We start from the raw sequence: 17833 nt of genomic DNA, 5'->3' as shown, positions 1-17833 counted from the left end.
CATTCGATCCTGTGAGGGGAGAGACCAACGATACGGTGATGGACTTCACATGTTGGAATGGGCGTTGGAGTGGCGCTCAAGATGTGGGGATGAAATAGTGTAACGGGAGGGGGGGTTATAATGTTTTGTTTCTCTTGTTTTTCTTATTGAACATTTATAATCTAACTGTCAATGCCGTGATACTGCAATGTATACCGTGGCAGAAGTCTTCTGGGTTACAGAGCGCTGCCTTATATTTGACACTTGACACAATAAAATGTTTATTAAAAAAAAACTTTAAAAATTCATAACTCCAGTTCTACTGACTGGATTTAATTCACTTTGATGTAATTTTATTTATTAAAAGTTTTGCTATTTTTCTGAATTGGTTTGGGATTTTTTTAGAGTTGTTTTTTCACTTTATTACTACTTGTGTGCAGCATAAATACGTTAAGCCCGAATGCTTTTGTTCCAAGCTATCAGAGGGTTAAGTACAGGTTAATTAGGTGACTTTTGTGGCTCAACCTGACAAGGATGTGGTTGCTGCTTAAGAAGGGTTTTCACCCCCAGCTCATTCAACCAATAATTCAATTTCTTACATTTTGTAATTCTTTTACTATGGCTCAAACACATTAGGTTATCCCAGTAATAGTATTTCGGCACTGTTTTTCCATATAGGTCGCACAGAAAGGAGTTTCTAGCAGGTAGGAATATCCTTGCCTTCTATTATTTGATTAATAATTCCCAGCGTTTGTCACAAGGCTACAATGCGACTCATTACTGTGTTTTTAGGGGGGGGTTCCCCCTAAAACAAAGGAGACCAGATTTTTGATCAACTCAGGGTTGACATCATCTTGATCCCTTGATTTGCTAGAATGTCTCTGCCTATACCTCACCAAATGATAAGCATCAATTTGAGCTTTTTTTCATTAGAGTGCTAATACATCAAGTTCCCAGTCGACAATCATTGTAGATATGGATGCTTGCCAGATAATGCTTTGCATGTCACTGCCCCATCTTTTGTTTCTGGACTACGATGATTCCACATTCACAGTCTCTAGATTTGACACATTTGTTCCCACTTTTGATGCAATTATGATGAGAGGTTTTTATTCCTGCCCTTGATTGTTTTAATGAGAGGTAAGATCTTGATTATTAAACAGAATAAATACTTATTTCAATATTTTTGCGTAAATGTTAAGGTAATTCAAATCTCCTTGGTTTTGTAGGCTGCTACCTTCCTGTGTGACCCAGTTTTAGTCAATTTATTGAGGACTGAAATGCTGACATACTTATATGCTGAATGCAACTAATGCTTACAGAAACATGAACTTTTGAGGCTGTGTTTTTCAATTTTGACAAAGCAAACGCAAGTAGATGATGAACGCTGCGCTGAAACCTTTCAGACACTCACCCCCCAGTCACAGATCTGGGTTGAATCCATCATCTTTCTTTAGCTCACTTCGCCACCTCAGTTCAGACACATCTATATGCAAATCAGTCTTGACCCTGTGCCTCATGGGAACAGTCTAGCCCGAACTGCAAAGCCATGTCTTCCCTGGACCGAAACAAGCATCCTGGGACCGGTTTCTGGCTAATCAGCCGTCATCAGTCAGGCTAGCTTGAATCCAGTGGCAAAATGAGCAAGGGACACACGTCTGGGCATACCCTGCCAACTTAGGGCGAACGAAGCAAACACAAGGAAATGATGGACGGAGCTCTGAAACTTTTCAGACAGTCACCCCCAGTCACAGATCTGGGTTGAATCCATCATCATTCTTTAGCTCACTTCGCCACCCCAGTTCAGACACAGCTATATGCAAATCCGTCTTGACCCTGTGCCTCATGGGAACAGTCCAGCCTGAACTACCAAGCCATGTCTTCCCTGGACCGGAAACAAGCATCCTGGGACCGGTTTCAGGCGAACAGCCCTCATCAGCCAGTTTAGTTCAATCCAGTGGCAATTTTGAGACAGTGTTTTTTTAATTGAACTACTATTCAGTCAGCCTGGTCTGTTTATGGTTTTAAATACCAGCACAGTTTTGCTCACTTGTGTCACAAATCACTATCACTGTGCCATTCTTTAGAGCACTTTTTGCATTTATAATTATGACAACTAAAATATCAATAACAAAATTGTTTCTTTAGTACGTAAACAAAGTACAGTTTCTTGCTAGGGGAGGATAGGCTCAAAACTCCCTCAGAGGAAACCACTGTTTTACAAATATTGCGTACTCAGGTTTCCAGGGATACCGGGATGCCTTGTACTATTGCTTTGGACTGCCAGAGATTGGTGGCAGCAGAGCGGGCTCCAGGAGAGCAAGCAGCGGCAGGGGCTGCTGGTGAGCCTGAAGGGTCACCCGTGCTCACACTCCTGTGTCAGTGAAGCAGCCACCTGCGATTGTATCGGGCCTAATGGACACTGCGGAGTTAACATGGGTCCATCAGAGGTCCAGGCTGCAGAGCTGAAGTGTCATATGGCATGGGGGTGGACCCATTGAAAAGAAGGAGAACCCAGTGCAAAATGACAACTAAGACCTACTATTGGGAATGAGTTCTCTGGCGAAATAATGACTCCATATGGCATAGAGATCAGTCTGGCATGTACGCTTCAATGTGCTGGGGGCGCATTGTGAAAGTCTTCAACATATGTGCTAGGATGTTGAATACCTACTGTTGATGTGACCCTTGCCATTCTTACGAAACTATTGCACAGATAATTGGGCTTTTATGTTAAATAGCCGCACTGGGATTATTGCTACCACCAAGGACTACTTGGATTGACAAACCCATTGGTCCTCCCTACGGCACCTCATTGGTACACTGTGCTACACTGGCAGTTGAGAGGTGACTTCTGCAGCTAGTCTTCTCAGCACTATGGGGAAGGCTGACACTAAATAGGCCAAACTGCCTTTTAACACCAGTTAGACACCCAAGATCCAGATGGGGAGTCTCCATCACTGTTTCTTCCTACCAGCCATCTCACAAAACTGCGGTGCCAGAAGGTGAACTGAAGTAGCTATTGCTTGAAATAAATGTCAGATTGGTTGTTACAGACAGGAGGATCAACACACTAACCCTACGAATGGACCATTTGAAGGAATATGTTGACAAGGAAGCTACATGACTCGACAGAGCACAGAGTGTCCAACTTTGGAGGTTGAGGCTATCACTGAGGACCAAAAACTCTCTCATCTAGACCAGCAGATCGAGACTGGTGTGGTGAAAAATGAAGATTTAGAGGCAGACTCCAGTGGAAACCACTTTCACATTGTGGGTTTTGCAGAGCCTATGGTACTTAAGGATTCAAACTATGTTGAGACGCTGCCGAGGGATCTCTTTGCCAGAGAGACTTCATATGACTTGTTGCAGATTGAGGCAGCCAATAGGGATTCTGGGCCCCAGGCCACCAACCGGGGCAAAACAAGATCACTGCATTCAAGACTGGCTACCATACGGATTGTAACACACTTCAAAATATAAAGTGGGGGGAAATCCTCATTCATTCAGAAACAGAAAGCAAAACTTTGGAACTCAATTCCTGATGCATTTTTCAAATATAAATAAATATATCTATATATACATCTATCTATCTATCTATATATACATCTATCTATCTATCTATCTATCTATATATATATATATATATATATATATATATATATATATATATGCAGCAAATCAAAACTCCTCGAACCTCCACAGCAGCGCACAAGCAGCAGCAGCGGCGAACAGAGGGAAACAGACCCGGATAAATTGTCAGGTAGATTTTTATTCCTTCACTCTGTGACGCGTTTCGAGCACAGCCGTGCCCTTGTTCACACACACATATATATATATATATATATATATATATATATATATAATCACACGATGCAGATAACTGACTATGCATGTTTGTAGATAGGTTATCAAATATACATATATTCTCACTCTTTGAATCAAGTCATGCTTGAGTGCAGCAATGTATGCTGCACCTTGTCTGAAGCATTATCTTTAAACCTTATATACCTCGCCCAACATATCCCCTACAGAAAATACCATGTACAACATCCTTCCAATCATATGCTAATAAAAGGCAGGGAACACATGGGCAACTTGGAGAGCGTTGTGGCCTTATCAGAGGGTTTGAAGCACTACACAATATGTCTCAGGAATAGCAGGGTTCGTTTGAGCTTCTATAACCCATGACGCTCACATCAGCCTGCCAAAATTATGTGGTGTAAAATGCTATAGGAGCAGGATCATTGAACTAATTGCCAGTGATATTTGTTCGTAAGGAATCCTCTTATAAGTCAGAGTGCTTTGCATGCCTCAAACAAATGTGTTTCCTATTAAGTTTATTTTTTTCAATTTGTTATAAATAATGATATTTTAAATACAAACTATAGAAGATCATGGTCCTACTTAGTTCATTGCTTATTTAACCATATTCTACACACCTTTCATCTCTGAAGAGTCGCCCTGCATTCTTGGTTCTGGAATCCAAACATCAATCAAACCTTCTTGGGTCTTTTGCACAGAAGTCACATGGTGGACCTCATAATGAGCTGAGGGGAGAAGTCCACAAAGATAAAGCTGCATTAAATTTGGTATCAGAATACACCACCCTCAGATACGTGGTGTATCTTCAACTTATATTTAGGGAGGTCTTCCTAAGGCTTTTTAACAACAGATATTTAATTATATATGGTAAAATAAATTAGCTTTCAATATGAGTTCACTGCAGACCACATCTCCCTTGGGATTTTCAAGAGAATTCTAGTGGTCGTCTACTTTGTATTAAATCCTAACATGTGGGTAAACAAAGCACCCCCTTCACATGTATTTCTTATAGCATTGCTTACCCCAGGTAAGCCAATTTGTAATGGATGAGACCCTTTTAAAACACACTTTCAGGGTCCAGCATGGCTATTATTGAGAACAAAAAGTGTACGCAAGGAAATAGGTTCATTTGCATTTGGGTCACCAGTCCCAAGCACAAGATTGCAAGACCTCCCATTACTCTCCAGAGCCTTAAGTGAAAACACTATTTAAAATAACAAACCTGTTTTTGTCAAATTGCATATCAATACATTTTGTTGAAAATAAAATTCATATGCACCTGTTTGATTTTCAAGTAACCTTATAGGTTCGTCTTCTAGATCTTGCGATTCTCCGCCTGCATAACTTTGACATCTGGGGAATAAAGTTTTTTTCTGTATTTTTTTATTATCTTCGTTCTTTGAGGAAATAGCCCTACAGCACATTGAAGGAACATAAGCACAAAGTAAATACATGTTGAATGCACATATTCAATTTTGTCAATATTGTCAGCAATAACTGGTAAATAGGACATCAAATAAAAAGAATTTGCAAATCAAAAGCAATACCTTTGGTCCACAAACACATTATTTGAGGCACTACTGGAATAACAGACACCTGTACTGGATGAGGGCATGCCCATTTGATGTTTAGGGTCTTTCCGTTTGGAAGGGAACGCATTGTTTTGCACCTATAAAGTTAAAATACAAAGGCATACATTTACAATGGTTAATACATACATTTATATGTCAGCAATGTATATGGCACAACATGCATTTTTCTTTTAAAAGTTGAGCAGGAAGAATGATGATCATTTTGTTTCCTTTGGGTATTCAATAAAGAATGCACCCTAGCTCTAAAGATGTAACTGTACAGAGAACATTTTATTGTAGAAGGGGCATTACAAACGTGAGGTGCTAAATAAAGAACAGTTTGTAAATCAGTATCTCCTCAAACAGGCTACAAAACTGTTACAAACAGAAAGAATATTTAGAATGTCAAGAACAGATCTAGTAAATGCTGAAACAAATGCAGAAAGGGGGCTACTTAACATTCTTTGGCTTCCTTTGAGTTGGCTGCCTGAACATTTCAGAGGGGGAAGGTCTAAATTGGTCTATTGATTCTTTTCAGGGAGATGTGTAGCATACTAGCAGCTATTTTGAAATCACAATACTAGTAGCAAAGTTGCGCTCTCTCCCCTGTAACACAAAATAAAATTGGCAAGGACACCTCATGATTTGGTATTAGAGTCTCTAGTGTTGCTTAATCTATGCATGTATGAAACTTTTTGGCTAGATTTTGTTCTATTTGGATAGGAACGCAGATATCATGGAATCATAGAGTGCCTCTTCCTGATCTCAGAGGGACTGTTTGTAGAGGAGCAAGATGAAAGTATCAAGTTTCATCATGAGGGAAGGAATCAAATTTAGTCAGACATTTTCTAGTGCGTAAAATGAGTATGGTGATGCAATAAAGCATAGTTTGCCAATGCTAGGACCAGATCCAGCAGACCTGGGAATAAATGCGCATATGCTCGAAGGTCAACGTACACTTTTCGCAACCATAACATCAAGGAAGAAGGAGAGCTAGAAGAACTAGAGGATTATGTTGAGGACCATAAGACAGTGTAGAAGATACATAAGCTGAGATCAAAACGGAATGGATTTATTGCCTGGTGTTGTGATGCAAAAAACATCAGACCTTCCCAGAAACATTCCGATAAAGTTTCATCCCTCAAGTACAAGCTCAAGCAAAAAATATTCAAAACATTTTAACCCAGGTTAATTTGTAACTTAGGGGGTCAAAACTAACCATTCACTACTTTTAAAAGAGATTTGTGCTGCATTGGATATGTGAAGAGGGCACTTTATACCATGGCTTGGATGAATAGTGACAGTGAAAACTGGGTTCCTTCCCACATTCAGTATACGCTTCGGGCCCTACGGTGCAGGGCTAAAGGGATGGGAAGATGAAGTAGTATATAAAGGCAATTTATTTGGGGCAGCAACCAAACTAAGGTAAGGAAAAAGATTCTGAGACTCCTCATAGGGAAGTTGAGGGGGAGAAGCGGAGGTTTGGTATGCCCGCATATTGAACACTATTATCAAGTCATACAGTTGAAAAATCTGAAATAATGCATTTTCATGGAATTTCTTTGATGTATTATTTCTACAGCACATCAAGAAATATGAAAAAGAAAAAACTCATGTTGAGGAGGCTATAGCTTTTCAGCCTTAGTGGAGAACAATGTGGCTGCCCGTTACACAAAGATTTATACCACTGTATGCATGAATTATTTCTATAGCGCAATCCTTGCCAAAGGCAGTGGAGTGCTGTAAATGGTCAAAGCAAATCAATTAATCTGGATTTGTATAGCACAGCTAATCACCAGAGAGGGTATCCAGGCGCTGATGGTATTGCTGCTGGGGGCTCAGTTAAACATCCACGTCCTGAGTCCTTTTCTGAATTCCAGCAGGGATGATGAGGCCCGTGGGTGAAGCAGGGGGTCATTCCAGGCCTTTGCAGTGCGGTGGGAGAAGGGACGTCCTGCACTGTTGCTGCGGCGACTGAGGGAGATGTGAGTGAGGCAGAGGGATGCAAAGCTCTGGTGTCCGGAGGGAAGGTGGAAGTACAGTCGGTGGTTGATGTATGCTGGTCCCTTATTGTGGAAGGCTTTGAAGGTGTGGATCAACATCTTGAACAGTCATCTCTTCTGTATTAGTAGCCAGTGGAGCTTCTAGAGGTGGGGGTTTATGTGGGTCCTTTTAGGGAGGTCTAGTATGAATCTGGTCACTCCGTTCTGAATCGTTTGCAGTCTCTCAAGGAGGTGCGAGGTGATACCTACTTAGAGTGTGTTTGGAATTCTGTAAAAGTGGAGGTTTGAAGAGGTATAGGTTCTCATCACTCGACATACATTTGAATATGTCCACAGTGTTGAAACTGTGAGACTGCATAATCAAGGATATGTTTAAGAAAGGGCAGAAGAAGTTATTTGAAATGTACAAAAAGGACTGGTATGACAGAGGAAGAGAGGTTGCAAATTTATCAAATGCAGCATTGACTACAGGACCTAGAAATTAGGAAGGGGCAACTCAAAATCTGACCAGCACTGAAACACGTATAAACTTCACAGAGAACAGGGTCTTAATATCAGTCATTTTTGCACAACTAGGGCTCACACAGTTACAATTAGACAGATACTCAGGGACTATTGGAAAGTTGGGTCTGCGTCATGAGATTACCTTGAGGAATGACAGACTCTATAAGCAAATCCTTTTATATGCAGAGTCTGCATAGAGCATAATAAGATATGTTTGAAACTACTCTACAGGTGGTTCAGCATGTGCTTTATGAAAAACTAGATAACGGCGTTTCACACAGGTGTTGGAGGAACTGCTTGAGTAGGTAAGACCTGGTTCGCATATGGTGGTGCAGTCCTAAAATAATACCCTTATGGAAACAAGTACAATGTACTTCTAGCAATATTTTTGCCTCACCATTTTCTGATGACTCATGTCACATTCTATTAGAAGAGGAAGATATTTTTGCACAATACATAGAGGAAGAGGCTTACATGGCTGGTGACATTTTTGAATTTCAGAATATTCTTGAATTTGTATTGCATATTTTCAAAACAAGGAAAAGTCCAAAAATGAGAACATGATATATGAGATCTAGATGAGAAAAGAGTTCAAACATCTGGATGTGGTAGTGGAAAATGCAATTATGACATTACACGATAGAAGACTATACTAGTTGGATTGTTTCAATATATTTAGCATTTGAAGCAGAGAAAATAAACTAATTTGTCTGAATTTTTAGCTGAAGCACAAGGCTTAGATATGGCCATAGATATACACATTTTAAGTCAAGAATCTGTCTAATACAGCTCATCTCAACAGTCGGTATAAATTTAAAAAGCCTAAGAAACATAACTATCAGTAAAAGCCATGTGACTTAATTGTTTGCAGGTTTATGTGTAGGACTGTGCCAGAAAATGTGTGGTTTAAGTGTATGTAAAAAATGAACAAGTTACTTACCCTCTTTCTGGTAGACATTGTAGCACCACAACTGATCCATAAAACATTCTACAATCACTTCTGCAGGACAGCAGGTGGCACTATTTTTCTCTATCAAGACCCTTTTGCCCATACAGACACTACAACACAGAGATGCACATAGGCACCATCGTTGAGCGCTGACATTAGTTAATACTGTGACATTTTACGCTCCCCTAGACGAGAAGAGTCCCTGACAAATTGAGGATATGAGAAGTGTGCGTCCTCTAACATGGAGCCTTATTACCTTTGAAAACTCCACAGAGAAGTCTGTGGTTAGACAGAGTAGCCACCAAAACAAGCATTATAGAAATCGCGTAACTTCTGATGGATACTTCTAACTGCAAATTCCTCACCGTGTGAATCAATACCAGAGCAATTCCCCTTTCAGGAGCTGGGTTCGTGGAGCATACATTACGCAAGGAAGTCTTGTAGGACCAAGAGGGCAAAACAAGCCTACCTGTGGACTGACAGTAGGGTCAGGTTAAAGTACTGACCTATGCCTACAATATGACAGAAAGCAAAAGACACACAATTGATGGACGGAATGCAGAACAAATCAAAACATTCACCCCCAGTGAAGAGATCTTAGTTAAATCCATCATTCTTTTGCTCACCATGCCACCCCAGTATAGACCTGGCCATGTGCAAATCAGTCTTGACCCTGTGCCTCATGGGAACAGTCCAGCCTTCCTGGACCGGAAACAAGCAATCTAGGAACGGTTTTGGGGTTTCACCCCTCATCAGCCAGGATAGCTTGAATCCAGTGGCACAGTAAGCCAGAGACCCACGTCTGGGTATACCCGGCGCACTTAGGGCAAGAAAGCAAAAGACACACAACTGAGGTGGCGAAGTGAGCTAAAGAATGATGACGAATTCAACCCAGATCTGTGACTGGGGGAGAGTGTCTGAAAAATGTCAGCGCTCCGTCCATCATCTCCTGGTGTTTGTTTTGCTCGCCCTAAGTTGGCAGGGTATGCCCAGACGTGGGTCCCTTGCTCACTTTGCCACTGGATTCAAGCTAGCCTGGTTGATGAAGGATGTTACCCAGAAACCGGCCCTAGGATGCTTGTTTCCGGTTCAGGGAAGACCTGGCTTGGCAGTTTGGGGTTGAACTGTTCCCATGAGGCACAGGATCAAGACTGATTTGCATATAACTGAGTCTGAACTGAGGTGGCGAAGTGAGCTAAAGAATGATAATGGATTTAACCCAGATCTGTGACTGGGGGCGAGTGTCTGAAAAGTTTCAGTGCTCCGTCCATCATCTCCTTGTGTTTGCAACATGACAGAAGTCCAAAACAAGCACACCCAAAGCCAGGGCCACAACACCTGCCGTCACCCTGGTGGAATGCACCTAATGTCCCTTAGGAAGATATTTTTAGGTTGATGTGTGACAGCTAGATTTAACATACATTCAACTGCAATTAGGTCCGTTTTTGGAGCAGTTGTTCCCTTCTTGGCACCAACAAATCCAACAAACAACTGATCACCAACTCTGTACTCCAAAGTCTAATCAATGTAAAAACGAATGGCCGCTTAGGATCCAATCGGTGCACCCTCTCCTCCTTCTTTGAAGGATGTGATGAAGAGCAAAATACCCCACATAAGGCAACACCACCTTCAGAAGAGAGGAGGCAAGTTTGAAACATCAATTTATCAAGGGAAAAATGGCATAGGTAGGTCGGACTGATAATATCTGCAACTCACGGATGCAACACGCAGACGTAATGACAATGAGAAACACAGTCTTTAGAGCCAAGAGCTGCCACTATGCAGAGCCTTGAAGGAAGCACACATCACAAAAGTAAAAATATATATTTTTTTTAAACTCTGATCCCACTGCTGCATAATAAAGGAGCTGGGGTGGAAGAATGAAAGAACTGTCAATAAAATGCATCAGAAGAGATGACGTTAACAAAGAGGGCTGATCAGGCAAAAAGGGTGAACATCTGATAATTAGCCTTTACCAGTGCCAACAACAAAACCTTGCTGAGCTTGAAACAAAACAAACAGAAACACAAGACAGCTTTACCTGTTCTCCTTGCACCAGTTGCCAAATTGAGTCCAGCGGCCACAATCAATAAAATGTGTGGACAGAAAGTGAACAGTCACAATGACAATGGAAGATCGAAACCACTCACTTTACGCTGCCCAATCTCCATGCATTGAGGTAAAGATAGTGAAGTTTTGATGCAGACCACTTTCCTACTGCTGCAATAGCAGGTTCTCCAGAACAAGTAGTAGTCGAAGCGAAGGGCATAGGCAGATATTCAGAAGTTCTGAGTAAAGAACCTTTGAGTCCAGTATAGCGATATCTTAATGAGCTGAGCCTGGTCAGGCCTGACCTGCAGGACACTTGGGATCATCAGCAGAGAGAACAATATGTAAAGGATGCTTGAGCCCCATTGAACATGTCTACAATACATCCTTGAGGAGAAGATTCCAGGTTGCAAAAGGCTGTGGCATTGAAGCACTCATGGAGGAGATACTAGCAGATCTACCATGGGCATACCCTACTGATCAAATCAGGGACTTCAGACAGAGTACAGGACCCCACTATGCATTGCTTGTAACAGTACCACAAGGTAATTGTGTTGTTTGGACTAACCTGTTTAGGAAAGTGCCCCTTTTGACATGGTCACCCCCTATTTTTGCTCTAATACTGAAGGTTTTTGAATGAAAGTGCATTGGGGTCTTTCTAACCAGGTCCCCTGTACCAGCGCTCTTTCACTGAAACAAAGCAAATGTCTAATTGTACCCCGATTGGCAAAGACTTTAACACCCCTGTAAGTCCCTAGTAAATGGTACACCTAGTACCTAGGGCATGGCTACTAAAGAGGGTCCCTAGGGGCTACAACATGTAGTATACCACCCTAAGGGACCCACACACAAACAACATGCAGACTGCTGTTGCAGGCCGCGTGAAATGGTGTGAACCATTCTGAAAACACGACATGGCACACTCATGGCCATGCTCATGTACACTGAATGTAATATATGTAAGTAACCATTACAGCAAGCTTTAGAGCCCTAAGGCAGGGTGCATCATATATATTGTAAGGGCACATCTGCATGAGCAGATATGCCCCTGTGATGTCTACTTCCACTGCTAGATATTGAAAGTGATCAGGCAACCATCTTAAGTATATGTACTGGGCACTGGTCATTACGAGTTACCCAGATACATAATGGCTCCACTGAAACGAACGGTGTTTGGTATCAAACACCTCATCTTAATAAATCTGTACTGATGCCATTACTAGATTTATTATGACATGCACCCAGAGGGCTGACTGGTATCTTCCTGCCTGCCACCATAAATGAGTTTCTGACACCCTGCACTGTACAGCCAATGCTCTCAGAGGTCAGGAACAAGGACTGCTCCAGAGGAAGGTGATCACACCTCCTCCAGCAGGATGTCTAGAAAGTTAGCATGTCATGGCCACAGGCTTCAAAGCCTCTGCAGCCTTTGATATGCAACAACGGCTTTCCCGCGTTTGGCATTAGAGCAGGTGGGAAATTAAATAGTCAATCAATCAATCAATCATAGGCATTTATAACGCGCACTACTCACCCGGAGGGTCTCAAGGCGCTTGGGGGGGGCCTTCTTGCTTCCGGGTCTGCTGGGCGGGGTCCTCAGAGGGGCGAGCTCGTCCGTGCAGGTGGAGATCCATTTCGTGAGGTTGTCGGCGGCTTGGCTGGGGTTCGGTGAGCTGGCGGGTGGGTGCTGGCTCAGGGATGCGGCGAGTTGTTCAGCTGTGATCTTGTTCCAGCTTCTTCGTGCAGCCTGTTGCTGGTGGTGGTGGACCGTGGTTCTTTTGAAGGTGAAGTGGATGCAGCTGTGGTCCGTCCAGTGGAGTGGCTGAAGGAGATGTCTTTGCTGGACGAGAAGACGGCGTCGAGTGTGTGTCCGGCGAGGTGGGTGGGGGTGGTCACCAGCTGCTTGAGTCCGAGGGTGGCGAGGTTGTCAAGCAGGGTGGTGGTGTTGCGGTCGTTGTTGTTCTCCAGGTGGAAGTTGATGTCCCCGAGGAGGATGTAGTCAGCGGAGGGGAGGGCGTGCGGGCTGATGAAGTCGGCGATGTCTTCGCTGAATTGAGTGCGTGGTCCCGGGGGTCGGTAGATCAGGGTGCCTCTGAGGGTGGTCTTGGGGTCGGTGTGGATCTGGAAGTGCAGGTGTTCGGCGGTTGTCAGGGTGTCGTCGGTGTTGGTCGAGATACGGATGGTGTCCCTGTGGATGATAGCGATGCCTCCTCCAGTCTGGTTGTCGCGGTCTCTCCGGATGATCTTGTAGCCCTCTGGGATGGCGATGGCGATGTCGGGCGCTGAGGAGTCGTTCATCCAGGTTTCCGTGAGGAAGGCAACGTCAGGAGCTGTGGTGTCGAGGAGGTTCCAGAGTTGAACGGCGTGTCTGTGGACGGAGCGGGTGTTGAGCAGGATGCACTTGAGGTGGTTGCTGCTGGTGTTCCGTTTGGTGGGTGCTGAAGCAGTGCAGGTCCGGATGCAGGAGAACTTGCAGGACTGGCAGGTGTAGGGTCCGTGGGTGCGTCTCGGAGTGGCTTGGTAGCACCCGGGGGTTCGACCGGTGTTGAGTGCGTTGAGGGTGGCGGCATCGTAAGTCCGGCGGGTGGGGTGGCATCTGCGGGGGCCAGGGGTTATGGCGCTGGGCGCGGTCCAGGCGCGGACGGGCGCAGACGGGCTTACCTTTGGCTTACCTTTGGCACCCAATCGGTGCTCCCGCTGCGCGCGTTCGCTCTGGGGGCGTCATAAGAGGGGAGCCAGGGGGGGGGGGGTGGGGGGGGGGCCGCTACTGCTCGAACAACCAGGTCTTGAGCTTCTTCCTGAAGGAGAGGTGGTCTTGGGTCAGGCGTAGGTCGGTCGGGAGGACGTTCCAAGTCTTGGCGGCCAGGTGGGAGAAGGATCTTCCTCCTGTTGTCGCTCTGTGGATGCGGGGGACGGCGGCGAGGGCGTGACTGGTCGAGCGGAGGTGGCGTTTGGGAGCGTAGAAGTTGAGGCGGCTGTTGAGGTAGGTCGGGCCTTGGTTGTGTAGGGCTTTGTGCGCGTGGGTGAGGAGCCGGAAGGTGATTCTTTTGTTGATCGGGAGCCAGTGCAGGTCTCTCAGGTGTCTGGAGATGTGACTTCGTCTGGGGACGTCGAGGATGAGTCTCGCCGAGGCGTTCTGGATCCGCTGGAGTCTCTTCTGGAGCTTGGCGGTGGTACCGGCGTAGAGGGCGTTGCCGTAGTCCAGTCGACTGGTGACGAGGGCCTGGGTGACCGTCTTCCTGGTCTCGGTGGGGATCCACCGGAAGATCTTACGTAGCATGCGCAGGATGTTGAAACAGGACGAGGAGACGGCGTTGACTTGTCTGGTCATGGAGAGGAAGGAGTCCAGGATGAAGCCCAGGTTGCGTGCGTGGTCTGTCGGTTTGGGTGCGTTGCCCAGGGCGGGGGGCCACCAGGAGTCGTCCCAGGCGGAGGGTGAGGAGCCCAGGATGAGGACTTCCGTCTTGTCTGTGTTCAGTTTCAGGCGGCTGGTCGTCATCCACTCGGCCACGTTTTTCATCCCTTCGTGTAGGTTGGCTCTGGCGGTGGCGGGGTCGTTGGTCAGGGAGAGGATCAGCTGGGTGTCATCAGCGTAGGAGATGATGTTCAGGTTGTGTTGGCGTGCGATGGCCGCAAGGGGGCTCATGTAGACATTGAAGAGGGTGGGGCTGAGCGAGGAGCCCTGAGGGATGCCGCAGAGGACTTCCGTGGCTTCTGATCTGAACGGGGGCAGGCGGACTCTCTGTGTCCTTCCGGTGAGGAAGGAGATGATCCATTCCAGTGCCTTCTCCTCGATCCCGACGTTGCTGAGGCGCTGCACTAGGGTGCGGTGGCAGACAGTGTCGAATGCCGCGGAGAGGTCCAGGAGGATGAGGGCCGCTGTTTCTCCGTTGTCCAGCAGGGTTCGGATGTCGTCGGTGGCAGCGATGAGGGCGGTCTCGGTGCTGTGGTTGGCCCGGAAGCCTGACTGGGATGGGTCGAGGGAACCAGTCGTCTCGAGGAAGGCTGCCAGTTGCTTGTTGACGGTCTTCTCGATGACTTTGGCTGGAAACGGGAGGAGCGAGATGGGGCGGTAGTTCTTGAGTTCGGTGGGGTCCACCGTTGGTTTCTTTAGTAGAGCGCTGAGTTCGGCGTGCTTCCAGCTCTCAGGGAAGGTGGCGGTGTCGAGGGAGGTGTTGATGATGTCCCGTAGGTGGGGTGCGATGACAGCGTCGGCCTTGTTGAAGATGTGGTGAGGGCAGGGGTCGGTTGGGGATCCGGAGTGGATGGAGTTCATCGTGCTGATGGTGTCTTCGAGGTTGATCGGTGTCCAGGCGTTGAGGGTGGTGGTGGGGGGCGTTGGTTTGGTCGTGGGGAGCGTTGGTTGTGTTCTGAAGCTGTTGTGTATGTCAGCGATCTTGTTGTGGAAGTAGGAGGCGAGGGAGTTGCAGAGGTCTTGCGATGGGGTGATGTCGTTGGTTCCGGCGTTGGGGTTGGAGAGCTCTCTGACGATGTTGACGATGTTGAAGAGTTCCTTGCTGTTGTGTGCGTTGTTGTCCAGCCGGTCCTTGAATGCTGTTTTCTTGGTGGCGTGGATCAGTTGATGGTGCATTCGGGTGGCGAGCTTGAGGGTAGTCATGTTGTCCGGCGTTGGGTCTCTTCTCCAGGCTTTCTCGAGGGCACGGCAGTTCTTCTTGGAGCTCTTGAGTTCGTCGGTGAACCACGGGGCCTTCTTGCTTCCGGGTCTGCTGGGCGGGGTCCTCAGAGGGGCGAGCTCGTCCGCGCAAGTGGAGATCCATTTCGTGAGGTTGTCGGCGGCTTGGCTGGGGTTCGGTCAGCTGGCGGGAGGGTGCTGGCTCAGGGATGCGGCGAGTTGTTCGGCTGTGATCTTGTTCCAGCTTCTTCGTGCAGCCTGTTGCTGGTGGTGGTGGACCGTGGTTCTTTTGAAGGTGAAGTGGATGCAGCTGTGGTCCGTCCAGTGGAGTCCAGTGGCGTGGCTGAAGGAGATGTCTTTGCTGGACGAGAAGACGGCGTCGAGTGTGTGTCCGGCGAGGTGGGTGGGGGTGGTCACCAGCTGCTTGAGTCCGAGGGTGGCGAGGTTGTCAAGCAGGGTGGTGGTGTTGCGGTCGTTGTTGTTCTCCAGGTGGAAGTTGATGTCCCCGAGGAGGATGTAGTCAGCGGAGGGGAGGGCGTGCGGGCTGATGAAGTCGGCGATGTCTTCGCTGAATTGAGTGCGTGGTCCCGGGGGTCGGTAGATCAGGGTGCCTCTGAGGGTGGTCTTGGGGTCGGTGTGGATCTGGAAGTGCAGGTGTTCGGCGGTTGTCAGGGTGTCGTCGGTGTTGGTCGAGATACGGATGGTGTCCCTGTGGATGATAGCGATGCCTCCTCCAGTCTGGTTGTCGCGGTCTCTCCGGATGATCTTGTAGCCCTCTGGGATGGCGATGGCGATGTCGGGCGCTGAGGAGTCGTTCATCCAGGTTTCCGTGAGGAAGGCAACGTCAGGAGCTGTGGTGTCGAGGAGGTTCCAGAGTTGAACGGCGTGTCTGTGGACGGAGCGGGTGTTGAGCAGGATGCACTTGAGGTGGTTGCTGCTGGTGTTCCGTTTGGTGGGTGCTGAAGCAGTGCAGGTCCGGATGCAGGAGAACTTGCAGGACTGGCAGGTGTAGGGTCCGTGGGTGCGTCTCGGAGTGGCTTGGTAGCACCCGGGGGTTCGGCCGGTGTTGAGTGCGTTGAGGGTGGCGGCATCGTAAGTCCGGCGGGTGGGGTGGCATCTGCGGGGGCCAGGGGTTATGGCGCTGGGCGCGGTCCAGGCACGGACGGGCGCAGACGGGCTTACCTTTGGCTTACCTTTGGCGCTCAATCGGTGCTCCCGCTGCGCGCGTCCGCTGCGCGGTCGCTCTGGGGGCGTCATAAGAGGGGAGCCAGGAGGGAGGGTCTGCGGGGAGGCGGGGAGCGCGGGACCCAATCGGCGGGCGGGGGGGCGGGGTCTCGTTGGTAGCGGCGGGAAACCTGGGGGCTCAGTGGCGGCTCTGAGGTGGCTGGGGCGGCGCTCGGCGGCCCTGTGGCGGCTGGGGCGGCGCTCGGCGGCCCTGTGGTGGCTCAGGCAGCAGGTGGCAGCAGGAGGCTCAGCAGGTAAGGAGCAGGCGGGAGGTGTGGGGGCGACCAGGCCGAGGGCGCAGTGGTCACTCCTGGGGTAGTGGTGAGGGTCCCCTTAAGAGGGGAGCCGGGAGGGAGGGTCTGCGGGGAGGCGGGGAGCGCGGGAGCCTATCGGCGGGCGGGGGGGGGGCGGGGTCTCGTTGGTAGCGGCGGGAAACCTGGGGGCTCGGTGGCGGCTCTGAGGTGGCTGGGGCGCCGCTCGGCGGCCCTGTGGCGGCTGGGGCGGCGCTCGGCGGCCCTGTGGTGGCTCAGGCAGCAGGTGGCAGCAGGAGGCTCAGCAGGTAAGGAGCAGGCGGGAGGTGTGGGGGCGACCAGGCCGAGGGCGCAGTGGTCACTCGGTGTGTTGCACTTTCAGACTAGGCACAACCCGTAGGTGGGCCACATGAAGTAGACAGCCAAGAAAGGGTTTCACCATTTCCAAACTAATAAAACTAGTTACTTTGGGTCAGGGTTAGGCCCACTCTCTGCAGGAAGTGGTCATATAGGTGGTGTACTACCCCCAGGGGTAAGTAGCCCATTGGTTACTGCCCTACGTTCCGCCTTAACGTCCTTAAATTCAGTATTTAGGGGGCCCCTTGACACCATAGAGAAAGATTAGTCTACCTGGGAACAGAAGAAGGACAAAGAGGAGCAGACACTGCGAGAACAGAGGGACTTCACCGAAATTGGCGCCAAACCCTGTCTGGCTGCTTGCACCTAGACAATTGCAAAAACTCGACTTGTCCAAAAGCTGTGCATCCTACTAAAGTCTTGAAGGATTGTCCAGCGCTTTGACAAGCATCTAGCATCTCCCTTGGGCTGAAGAAGCCACGCCCCTG

At 47.9% G+C, this 17833-nt stretch overlaps 1 protein-coding gene across 3 annotated transcripts in view; it reads right to left on the bottom strand.

Moving 5' to 3' along the window:
- Nucleotides 1-17833, bottom strand: part of CCDC18 (coiled-coil domain containing 18) — a 1105805-nt gene that overhangs the window by 797523 nt on the left and 290449 nt on the right. For 2 of the 3 annotated variants that reach the window (XM_085602201.1, XM_085602203.1), the window contains 3 exons: nt 5352-5473; nt 5084-5217; nt 4422-4529 (listed from right to left, as the gene is read on the bottom strand). In XM_085602201.1, the coding sequence (XP_085458327.1) occupies nt 4422-4529; nt 5084-5217; nt 5352-5473 (364 nt within the window). The remainder of the gene's footprint in view (nt 1-4421; nt 4530-5083; nt 5218-5351; nt 5474-17833) is intronic. The other variant, XM_085602202.1, reaches the window with a different exon arrangement.

The sequence above is a fragment of the Triturus cristatus genome, chromosome 4_2 (genome assembly GCF_964204655.1).
Source record: "Triturus cristatus chromosome 4_2, aTriCri1.1, whole genome shotgun sequence".
NCBI lineage: Eukaryota > Metazoa > Chordata > Amphibia > Caudata > Salamandridae > Triturus > Triturus cristatus.
This window is presented reverse-complemented; position numbering and strand designations above follow the sequence as displayed.